The 12,767-nt window shown below is 36.5% G+C and overlaps 1 protein-coding gene across 6 annotated transcripts in view; it reads left to right on the top strand.

Annotated features, from left to right (window-relative positions):
* The window catches only part of HSD17B4 (hydroxysteroid 17-beta dehydrogenase 4), a 144,687-nt gene that overhangs the window by 76,963 nt on the left and 54,957 nt on the right, over nt 1-12,767 (top strand). For 4 of the 6 annotated variants that reach the window (XR_016392751.1, XR_016392750.1, XM_089909218.1 and 1 more), the window contains exon 23: nt 5,257-5,384. Coding sequence is in view for 3 of the 6 variants with exons in the window: in XM_089909218.1 (XP_089765344.1) it covers nt 5,257-5,384 (128 nt within the window). In the remaining 3 variants the exon portion in view is untranslated. Of the gene's footprint in view, nt 1-5,256; nt 5,385-12,767 lie in introns of those variants that run through there. The other 2 variants (XR_016392752.1, XM_089909219.1) reach the window with 2 other exon arrangements.

A 12,767-nucleotide genomic window follows, 5' to 3' on the forward strand; every position in this document is an offset into this window, starting at 1 on the left:
ACCAAGGGGTTTGGGCTCAGTGGCCTGGAAGATGCATGTCAAACCCAAAGATCCTGGACCGTACCCATCTTCCCTGCTCCTTCCCCTATCTTGCCATCCAAACAACACCAGCAATGAATCTCTGGGCAGAATGTGTGTCTGTGTCGGGATTTTTAAAAACCAAATTAGTGTGAGTCTAGAGAGAATGGGGAGAGTTCTGGTGTCAGTGTTGGTTTTGGCTGTGGAGGAGGAGGAGTCTTAGCTGTGTCTTTTGAGGTTAGGCCTCTCTGAGGCCTGTCATGCTTGATCATCTAGGAGCAGGAGGGCTGCCTGGGCGAGGACCCTTCCTCTTTTCTGGGGAACAAGAATGTGTAATGGAGAGATGTAGCCCCTTGACATGCATAAGAAACCAGAGGGTGGGCCTCAGTGAGGTGCTTTTGGGAAGGAAGCCCAGATCTTGGAATGCTCACTTGCACCTTCTTATCCATACTGATGTGCAAAATATTAATGAAATAAAAAAGAATCAGAAAGAGAGACATTGTAGACTTCTTCAGCTGTTTTGGGAGCTGAAATCAGAACATTGTAGCAAGGTCGTCCTGTTGAGTAAAATCTATAACACTATTATTTATTATAAAATAAAAAATTTTTATTGAGGTATAGTTGATGTACAATATTGTATAAACTTCAGGTGTACCACATAGTGATTCACAATTTTTAAAGGTTATATTTCATTTATAGTTATTATAAAATATATTTCCTGTGTTGTACAATGTATACGATAGATATATAGCTTATCTGTTTATCTATTTATTTATTTAATACATGACATCCCTAGGTTAGTTTGTTTACTGGATCTATACTTTTTTTTTAATTGACATACAGTTAATTTACAATGTTGTGTTAGTTTCTGGTGTACAGAAAAGTGATTCAGTTATATACATATACACATATACATATGTATATACACATATATATATTCTTTTCATATTCTTTTTCATTATAGCTTATTACAAGATACAGAATACAGTTCCCTGTGCAAAAGAGTAGGACTTGTTGTTTACCTATTTTATATATATTAGTTTGTATCTAGTAATCCCAAGCTCCTAATTTATCCCCTCCCCTCTTCCTCCTTTGGTAACTGTAAGTTTGTTTTCTGTCTGTGAGTCTGTTTTTGTTTTGTAAATAAGTTCATATTTTGGATTCCACATATAAATGGTATCATATGATATTTGTCTTTCTCTGTTTGACTTACTTCAATTAGTATGATATTCTCTAAGTCTATCTTTGTTGCTGCAAATGGCATTATTTCATTCTTATGGCTGAGTAGTAGTCTGTTGTGTGTGTGTGTGTGTGTGTGTGTGTGTGTATGTGTATATACACACACCACATCTTCTTTATCCATTCATCTGTTGATGGACACTTAGGTTGCTTCCATGTCTTGGCTATTGTAAATAGTGCTGCTATGAATATTGGGGTGCATGTATCTTTTCCAGTTAGAATTTTCTCTGGAATTATGCCCAGGAGTGGGATTGCTAGATCATATGGTAACTCTATTTTTGTTTTTTTTTTAAGGAGCCTCCATACTGTTCTCCATAGTGGCTGCACCATTTTACATTCCCACCAACAATATAGAAGGGTTCCTTTTTCTCCACACCCTCTCCAGCATTTATTATTTGTAGACTTTTTGATGATTGCCATTCTGACTGGTGTGAGGTGATACCTCACTGTAGTTTTGATTTGCATTTCTCTAATAATTAGCAGTGTTGAGCAACTTTTCATGTGCTTATTGGCCATCTGTATGTCTTCTTTGGAGAAATGTCTATTTGGGTCTTACGCCGATTTTTTTGATTTTTTTTTTTTTTTTGATATTGAATTGTATGAGCTGTTTGTATATTTTGGAAATTAAGCCCTGTCTATTGCATTGTTTGCAAATATTTTCTCCCAGTGTGGAGGTTATCTTTTCATTTTGTTTATGGTTTTCTTTGCTGTACAAAAGCTTATAAGTTTGATTAGGTTCCATTTATTTATTTTTCCTTTTATTTCTTTTGCCTTGGGAAACTGACCTAAGAAAACATTGGTGCAATTTATGTCAGAGAATGTTTTGCCTATGCTCTCTTCTAAGAGTTTTCTGGTGTCATGTCTTATACTTAAGTCTTTAAGCCATTTTGAGTTGATTTTTGTGTATGGTGTGAGGGTGTGTTCTAACTTCATTAATTTACATGCAGCTGTCCAGCTTTCCCAACACCACTTGCTGAAGAGACTGTCTTTTCTCCATTGTATATTTTTGCCTCCTTTGTCAAAGATTAATTGACCATAGATGTGTGGGTTTATTTCTGGGCTCTCTTCTGTTCCACTGATCCGTATATCTGTTTTTGTACCAGCACCATGCCATTTTGATTACTGTAGCTTTATAGTATTGTCTGAAGTCTGGGAGGGTTATGCCTCCTGCTTTGTTCTTTTTCCTCAGGATTGCTTTGGCAATTCTGGGTCTTTTATGGTTCCATATAAATTTTAGAATTATTTGTTCTAGTTCTGTGAAAAATGTCATGGGTAATTTGATAGGGATTGTATTAAATCTGTAAATTGCTTTGGGTAGTATGGCCATTTTAACAATATTAATTCTTCCAATCCAAGAGCATGGGATATCTTTCCATTTCTTTAAATCATCTTCCATTTCCTTTATCAGTGTTTTACAGTTCTCAGCATATGAGCCTTTCACCTCCTTGGTCAGGTTTATTCCTAAGTTTTTTATTTTTTTGATACGATTTTAAAAAGGATTTTTTTTTTTTACTTTCCCTTTCTGATATTTCATTGTTAGTGTAAAGAAATACAACTGTATATTAATCTTGTATCCTGCTACCTTGCTGAATTTGTTTATCAGTTCTAGTAGTTTTTGTGTGGAATTTTTAGGGTTTTCTGTATTTAGTATCATGTCATCTGCATATAATGACAGTTTTACCTCTTTCCTTCAAATGTGGATACCTTTTATTTCTTTTTCTTGTCTGAATGCTGAATAGACTTCCAGTACTATGTTGAATAGGAGTGGTCATCCTTGTCTTGTTCCAGATTTTTAGCAGGAAGGCTTTCAGCTTTTCACCATTGAATATTATGTTGGTTGTGGGTTTGTCATAAATAGCTTTTATTAAGTTGAGGTATGTTCCTTGTACACCCACTTTGGTAAGAGTGTTGTAATTTGTAAGGTGTATATTCTAAAACCTTCAAAGGTCTCTAAGTCCAAATATATGTTCTCATCTAACACCTTTCCCTCCCCCATTAAATTCTGTAAAGTATAACTGAAATTTTTTGGACTTTTTCAGTGCATTAATGATTATATAAATACTGAGCTAAAATAATTCATAAAGCTTTTAAAATACATTCTGACACAAAAAGAAAATACATATAGCTTGTTTCTTCATTTCAATTAGATTACCCATGACCTGACAGGGATCTGTAAACCTAAGGTGATGGTGGTGGATGACGATCCTCCTGCAGGAGCCATTTGTAACCATGACTTGAGCCACTGTGGAATGGGGAGTTTCACTCCTTTACCCCAAATTTCTGTATTCTTGCTAAGAACTTCCCCCATTTTAGCCCCCTTTTCTTTTACCAGCACTAGTTATTAGCTTTCCACAGAAAAAATGTTTTATTGCTTCATAAGAGTCATGGCTGTGAAGCAGCACATAAAACCAAGTGAGTGAGAGGGCAGGTAGACAGCCCTTCATTAGAAGGGCCTTCATTAGCTAACAGACTTATTCCACACTGAAGTATTAAGATGCGTGAGTCCAGTTTTATTCCTGAGCAAGACTAGTACATACAGTGGTCCTTACACTTACTTGTGAAGGATTAAAATCATGTCTGTTGAATGCCAGAGGTTTGCTTTTCTTTAGTCTTTCCTTTCTGCCCTCTGACCCCTGCCCGTTATTCTCTCCCTGCTCCCTCCCTGCCTGCCTTCCTCCCTCTCTTTTTCTACCTTTCTTTTTAACTATACAAATAATACATAAAAACACATTTGTAATATGTGTGTACCAATAAGAACAGAGCCTTTGTTCTTCATGCCTTACTTTTAGTACCTTGTACATTGTCTGACACCCATTAGAAGAAACTTAACAATGAAGTGAGTGAATGAAGCATAAAAAGCAAAAAGGTCTCCTTCTCACTCTTACTCCTTCCCAGGTAACCGTCATAGTCATGTTATTATTTTTTAGTTTAGTTGGCAAGATTCTCTTCTGTGGACAATGGGAGTGACTTAATTTTCTCTTTGGAGTAGGGCTTGGCTAAGCAGAATGCATGGTTTTGCTTACATGTGTGTAGCTTTTCCTTGATCCTAAATTGGGAGTTTCCTGACACTTTTAGGGAGAGTGATGCAATCATAGCTTCTTCGCAGTAGCAGAGAAAGCACTTTCAAGAGGCTGAAGCTGGATGAGTGGAATTACCTTCCTGGATGACTGGCCTCAGTCATATATGAGACAATTAAAACTTTCTAAAATGTAACTTTAACATAAAGCTCTGTAAGTGTTGTATAGAGAGCAATGAAGGCAAATCTAATAGTTTTTCCAGTTACCCAGCCTGTTTCTGGGAGACTTAATCCTTCTGTCAAAAACATTTAAGGGAAAAGATTTTAATTTTAGCGTTTCTTCACAACAATTAGGGCAATAAACATTTTATAAATAAATTATAGCAAACTAATTAGAATACTTTTAAAAATTTAATTTGACTGTTGTTTAATTCATATGACAGAACCTTTGATGAATTCAGGTTTTTGAAAGGTAATTAGAGTGTGTGTTCCCTTCCCCCACCCCAACCAATATGCAGTTGTTTTAAAATTCAGTTTTCTTCCTTTGTTGACTACAGAGTCTTTATTTGAATCTAAAGGCCTTAACCATATAACTTCCAACCACTTAACTTCCTTATATTATTCTACATTGATTCACATTTCAAATATCTCTGTTGTATAAACTTCTTCAATGAAGAAAAACTATTATTGATTTGACTATTTTGAAGATCATATTCTTTATAAAGAGGACATCTCAAAAAATCAAGGATTTAAAATTTTTTTCTAAGTGATAGGTAATATATAAATGTATTGGGTTGGCCAAGAAGTTTGTTCGGTTCTTCCATATCTTACAGAAAAACCCGAACGAGTTTTTGGCCAACCCAATAGAATAAGTACCACAGTAACTTGGAAACTATAAAACTGTCTGCATTTATTTGGTTTATTTTATTCTCATATTGTGAAGAAAAAAATGACAGACATTTGTTTCTTCCTATTTTTCCCAGCTATTGACCTAAAAAATGGTTCTGGAAAAGTGTATCAAGGCCCTGCAAGAGATTCTGCTGATGTAACCATCACGCTTTCAGATGAAGATTTCATGGAAGTAGTCTTGGGCAAGCTTGATCCTCAGAAGGTAAAGTTCTTAAAATGTTCATTTATTTGTCGTTATTGCTTCCTATTTGAAAATTGCAGTTTTTTGGCTGACTCCAAAATTCTGATTTATAAGACAGATATCTTGCAACTCTGAGGAAAGGCAGAGTTGATAGCAGTATTCAAATTGACAGCTCATATATTTTTCTAATGGAGTTTTTCAACTGATACTTTTTAAAATTAAATTTTTGGATGGAATTCTTTAGCAGATAAACAATGTAAAACCCACATCTAGACCTTTTAATATATTGTTAGTTCAGAGTCGAAAAACCATATGATATTTCATAAAATTAGACATTCTTTCCTGATATATAAAATTAAGAACTTGTCTTAATCGTCATTGAAAACTGGAAATAGAAGGATGGAACATAGTAGCCAGTGTCTTACTGAAGGTAAAACATTTAGAGACGTTTCAGTGGAAAATCATGATTGAAACAAGAGTGCCTTTGCTGGCCATTATGAGGTAATATTGTTCTGAAACCTATGGCTAGTCCACAAACACACAAAATTAGATGTAGCAATTAGAATGGAGTAGAAAATATGAATGATTATGTAGCTAGAAATCCCACGAAAATCAACTGATTGATTCTTAGACCAGAAGAGTTCAAACAAGAGGTTGAATGCACAATAATTATTTAAAAATAGCTTTCACATAGCAGCAAAACCAACTAGAGGATATAATTTTAAAAATTTGTTTGTAATCACTACTCATACTACAAAGTACCAACGACTACCCTAACAAGAAAAAGCACAGGGCTTATTTGCAGAAAACTATGCAACTTTACAAGGAATGGAGCAATTTGAATAAGGGAGAAAATGTTCAATTTTCCTGGATAAAAAGACTAATTTTAAAAGAATTGTAAAGTAGTATAGTGGTTAAAAACACGTTCTTTGGCATCAGATAAATCTAAGTTTGAATCTTAGCTCTGCCACCTACTCTCTAAGCCTCAATTTTCTCATTGTAAAATGAATTGTGATAATCGCATAGGATTGTTATGATAACTAAATCCAATAATATACATGAAGAGCTTAGAATAATGCGTGGTACTGAGTGAGTCCTCAGTTAATTCCTTCCCAGGAATTTATTTAGTACCTCCTTTTATTCAGGTGCTCGATGTGGCTGAACAAGACAGTGCCCCTTCTGGGTAGAGCTTAGTTCTAGAGGGAAATGGAAAAGAAGTGTAATTTCAGGTATGAAGAAAAATAAGTCAGAGTAATGGGTTATAGCAGTGGTTGGCAAACTTTTTCTGTACAGGGTCCCCTAGTAAATATATTCTAAGCTTTGCAGGTCAGACGGTCTCTGTTGCATCTACTCAGTTCTGCCATTGTAGAGTTAAAGTAGCCATGGATAATATGTAAACAAATGGATGTGGCTGAGTTCCAGTAAAACTTTGTTTACAAAAACAGGCAGCAGACTGGTTTTGGCCCGTAGGCTGTAGTTTGCCAACCCCTGGATTAGAGTGTGACAGGATAGAGGAACTATTTTAGATCGGATGTCCAAAAAGGCTTGATAGAGACCTGAACAAAGTGAGGGAAGGAGCCATAAGGCTAAAGAAACAACTAGCACCAAGGCTGGAGGCACCGGTAGCTCAGCTTATTGGATACTATAACTGTGAGGAGGCCAGTGGGAAGAGAGGCAGGAGGCGAACAGGGAGAGGTAGGCATGGCGTAGATCACACAGGACCTTGTAGATGTTGGCAAGACAGTTTAGATCTTGTGTGATAGGAAGCTATTGAGCTGTGGAGTGACATCTGATTTTTAAAGGTCATTGTGGCTGCTGAGTGGCTAATTAAGAGTTCTTTTTTAAGATATATTTGAGGTGCTTATACATAAAGATTAAATGTAGTATTTACAGAAACATTTATATAATCGCTAGGAATATCAGACCTTTGCGGGAGAATGGATTATTCAGTGAATGGTACTGGGCAGTTGCATAGGAAATGGTAGTGCTTTATGTCATTCCATATACCTTAGTCAGTACCATACAGGATGGAATTAAATGTAAAAAAAATTAAAGCAGAAGCAAAACTTGATGAAAACCTAGGTGTTTATTATTCTTGGTGACAGTCCTTAGAGAAGTTCTAATTTAATATTAGGGGTGTTCTAAACTCATTCGGCTCAATTATGTTCTGCCTCACCTCAGTGCTATCTGTCATCACTATTCTTCAGTTATCAAAGACCTTATATCCCAGTGTACAGTCTCTCTCTCTCTCTCTCTCTCTCTCTCTCTGTCTCTCTCTGTCTCTCTCTCTGCATCAGCTCTTGTCAACTTTGATGGCTTCCTTCAGGATTTGTAAAAGTGACTTCTCTAACAGATGACTCTTAGTTTATTGATATTATTTCTAATTTTACTCCATTCTACATCAGCTTTTGTCTTTATTGGGAGCATAATATGTACAACTTCCAGTATCTGTTACAAAACATCACCATTTTCCAACGCCATCACCTACAGTTTCATTAACTTGTTTTGTTATTCCTGCTACTACTGTTGAGCTTCACATAGACCTCCGGTTTGTTGACAACACCACTTTCTACCCATCAGCTCCCTTCTGTCTTCTCTTCTTGTTCAGCTTAGATTCCATGGTCCATCGGAGTGTCTCCCTTGAAAATACCCTCATCTCCCTTGTACCTCTCTCATCTTATTTGCCTGGAAAACTCCACTCTATTTTAACCCTACTCTCTGCCATCTTTGCATCTGTACCTGAGTAGATGAAGACGCCAGGAGAAAAGCCATACAACTAGACAAATTGGCTTCCCTTTAAAATTTTGATTAGAAGTCTCAAATAGTCTCTACACACTGTCTAGCAATCTTACTGTGATTTTCCACTAAGCCTCCATTCCTGTTGTCTGAGATGAGTATTTCATACCTGTCTTCTCAAAACTCCCCCATGCCTACCTGTCTTTCATTTCCAGCTGATGATCTTTCTCATGTTCTTTGGGAGAAAAAAAAGACTTTCAAATGAAAATATTCACTTTCCCATCACCAGATCTATTTCGTGAGCATCTGCACCTGTCTTCTTTTCTTCCTATACATTACATTGAAGGAAGTCTCCCTCTTCCTGTCAAAGACTTCTTCACTTCTCATCCAGGTATCTACTCAAAGTCATTGCTTCTTCTCCTTTCCACTTTTTTCTGCATCATTCTCTCCCATTCTACTACATAATTGTCCCACAGCATAGAGGCAAGCTAACATCTTGATTTTAAAGCAAACACTCTCTTGATATCAGATCCCCATCCAGCATACCATATCATTTCTCTGTTCCTTTTCACAAAAAAATTGTCTAAACAGCACTGTTGAATAGACATAGAATGTGAGCCACATAAGTAATTAAAAATTTTCTAGCAGCCACATTAAAAAAAAGGTTAAGAATAAACTCAAAATGGCTTAAAGACTTGAACATAAGATGTGACACCATAAAACAACTAGAAGAGAGCATGGGCAAAACATTCTCGGACATAAATTGTTCCAATGTTTTCTTAGGTCAGTCTCCCAAGACAATAGAAATAAAAACAAAAATAAACAAATGGGACCTAATCAAACTTACAAGCTTTTGCACAACAAAGGAAACCATAAACAAAACGAAAAGACAACCTACAGAATGGGAGAAAATATTTGCAAATGGTGCAAACGACAAGGACTTAACTTCCAAAATATGCAAACAGCTCATACAACTCAACAACAAAAAAACAAACAACCCAATGGAAAAATGAGCAGAGACCTAAATAGACAGTTCTTCGAAGAAGAAATACAGATGTCCAACAGGCACATGAAAAGGTGCTCCACATTGCTAACTATTAGAGAAATGTAAATCAAAACTACAGTGAGGTATCACCTCACCCTGGTCAGAATGGTCATCATTAAAAAGTCTATAAATAACAAATGCTGGAGAGGGTGTGGAGAAAATGGAACCCTCCTACACCGTTGGTGGGAATGTAAGTTGGTGCAGCCACTGTGGAAAACAGTATGGAAGTTCCTTATAAAACTAAAAATAGAATTACCATATGATCCAGCAACCGTGCTCCTGGGCATATATCCTAACAAAACTATAATTCAAAAAGATTCATGCACCCTTATGTTCATAGCAGCACTATTTACAATAGCCAAGACATGGAAACAACCTAAATGTCCATTGACAAATGAATGGATAAAGAAGATGTGGTGTATACAATGCAATACTACTCAGCCATAAAAAAGAATGAAATAATGCATTTGCAGCAACATGGATGCAACTAGAGATTATCATACTAAGTGAAGTAAGTCAGAAAGAGAAAGAAAAATACCATATGATGTCACTTATATATGGAATCTAAAATATGACACAAATGAACCTACCTATGAAATAGGAACAGAATCATGGACATAGAGAACAGACTGGTGGTTGCCAAGGGGGAGGGGGTTGGGGGAGGGATGGAGTGGGAGGTTGGGGTGAGCAGATGTAAGCTATTATATATAGAATGTATAAACAACAAGGTCCTACTATGTAGCACAGAGAACTCTCTTCAATATCCTATGATAAACCATAATGGAAAAGAATATATAAAAAAAAGAATGTATATATATGTATAACTGAATCACTTTGCTGTACAGCAGAAATTAACACAACACAGTAAATCAACTGTACTTTAATAAAAAAATCAAAATAAATTAAAAAAGCTTAAAAAGAAACAGGTAAAATTAATTTTAATATATTTTATTTAACCCAATACATTCAAATATTTTAACATGTAATCAATGTTAAATATTAATGGGATATTTTATATCCTTCTTTAAAAAAAATCTTTAAAGTCCAGTGTGTATTTTATACTTATAATACATCTCAACCAGGGCTAATCACATTTCAAGTACTCAACAGCCGCATGGGCTAGTGGCTACTTTAGTGGGCAGCAAAGGTTTAAAAATTCTGTCTTGACTGCTCTTCTGCCTTCTCTTATCTGACTTCTACATCTGTTACTCCACTGATAATGTTTTTGTGAAGTTCTTGTGATGACCTATATTGCTAAATCCAGTAAATATTTCTCTATCTACATCTTTCTCAGCCTTTCAGTAGCATTCAACTCAGTTAACCACCAACTTCTTGAAATAATCTTATCCCTTGGCTTTCATGATACCTTATTCTCCTGTTTTGCTTTCTCCACCTTTGGCTCTTCCTAATCTCCTTTGGTGTCTTCCTCTTTTACCCCCAGCTGTTGAGTTTTGGTGTTTCTCAGGGCTCACTTCAGGGCTCTTCTCTAACTAACACTCTTCTTAAATGAGTTCATCCATCCTGTGGTATTTAGAGCCATCTACATGTTGACAACTTGCAGATTTAAATGTCTCACTCAGCATCTTCTCTGAGTTCCATAGTGGTGTAACCAGCTCTTCACTTATGTCTCTGATGGCACATCTTACTATGTCCAACTTAGAACTTGTGATTTAGTTTTTTCCCCCATTCTTTTTGTTTTCAGGAAATGGCACCACGATCTATCTACCCAAATTAGTATGCTCAGTAATATAAGAATTGTCTTGGCTTCCTTCTTCACCTCTGTATCCTTTCTATCCTTAATCCTGCTTGTTCTTTTTCCAGTACATATCCTGAGTTCATTTTCTTCTCTTCATCACTAGGGTTATCATCCTGATCCAAGCCTCCATCATCTCTCACCTGGCTTCCTGACTGGTCTTAGTGCTTTTAGCCTGGCTTTTCCACCAAACTGTTCTCCATACAGGAGGTGGAGTAATCTTTTAAAACTGTGAATCAGATTATAGGTCATTCCACCTGATAAAAAACTCCAAGATTTACTTTTGCACTTGGATAAAATCCAAGCTACATATTATTATATTGTATGTGAAGTTTCCCTTGCTTATCTTCCCAGCTTCATCCTGCACTGCTTGCCTCATCACTTACAATGCTAATTCAATTTACGTTGCCTCTCCTCTTAGTTCCTTTCCATCAATTTTTACCCCTTTAATGTCTATTTATTTGCCTTTTCTGGAATTTCTATTCCCATCTTTTTGCATGGCTGGCTTTGTTTCATCCAAAGTAGTTCCCTCCTATTATATTATCTAAGTAGCCTCCTTCATAGCATTTATAACAGGCTTTAATTACTTGTTTGCATTTTACTTTTTGACTCCCCTACTGTAATGATAGCTCCATGAGAACAGGGAGAGATGTCTCTTTCCTAGCATAGAATATTGCCTAGTGTAATGTAGATGCTCAATTAATACTTGAGTAGATTAAAGCAAGGATAGAAATAAGGAACATAAGCTCAATAGCAGTAGTTTAGGCTATGTAGAAACTTCTGCATGTCAGACTCCATAAGATATGCCATAAACCTGGGGAAAAATAAAATGATGATACATAGTATATTGGTGTTAATAACCTATAAAAATTCTGGACAACACAAATACCTCAATATAAAAAATGGGCAAACGACATGAACCAGTAATTAATGAAAGAAATAGGTATGACTAACATACATGAGAAAAACTATTAATTTTTCCCAGTATCTAAAACATGCAAATTAAAGCATGTCATTTTTGCCTCAGATTTTCAAAGATTAAGAAAGCGGTATTAAGGTTGGGATAAGGGGATTCACACGTAGCTAGAAGGAATATTAATTTAACAGTCTTTCTGGAAAGCACTATGGCAGAGTTTCACTGACTTTCTTCCTTTATGGCCACTTACTGTCTCAGCACTTTTTGTGTGGCACTCCTAGGCCAAAAGAAATACCTAATGGTTCAGTTTATTAAGTAGTTAGATCCAAACAAGGGTAGTTTTCATGTTGTGTTTCACCAATGTCACTGTGTTTCCTTCAAAAATTTAAAATATTCTGTAGTGTCTGTTGGAGTTTGGTGTGGTGCCCCAGTGCACTGAGGTGCACAGTTTGAAAACTGTGGTGATATGGAAGCATGGTCAAGAAACTTATTTAAGAAATGCCATGATTTAGTAATTCTTCTTCTAGGAATCTATCCTAAGAAAACAGATAGGAACAAAGATTTATGTACAAAATTCTTCCACTCAAATAACAACCATCAAATATTGGTATATTTACTTCAAGGAAGTTGGTGTTTTGTTTTGTTTTGTTTTGCTGTACGCGGGCCTCTCACTGTTGTGGCCTCTCCCGTTGCGGAGCACAGGCTCCGGACGCGCAGGCTTAGCGGCCATGGCTCACGGGCCCAGCCACTCCGCGGCACGTGGGATCCTCCCAGACCGGGGCACGAACCCGTGTCCCCTGCATCGGCAGGCGGACTCTCAACCACTGCACCACCAGGGAAGCCCGGAACTTGGTGTTTTTATTTTAGGTTGTAAGTCCCTCTCAGACTGTAGCACCTGGCAAGCCCGTCTAAGAACTGACTCTGCAGGAGTCGCAGACCATCATTTCTGTAACT

This window comes from Delphinapterus leucas, chromosome 3 (assembly GCF_059928025.1).
Source record: "Delphinapterus leucas isolate spDelLeu-1000000601 "Yukka" chromosome 3, BTC_Dleu_Yukka2, whole genome shotgun sequence".
Taxonomy (NCBI): domain Eukaryota; kingdom Metazoa; phylum Chordata; class Mammalia; order Artiodactyla; family Monodontidae; genus Delphinapterus; species Delphinapterus leucas.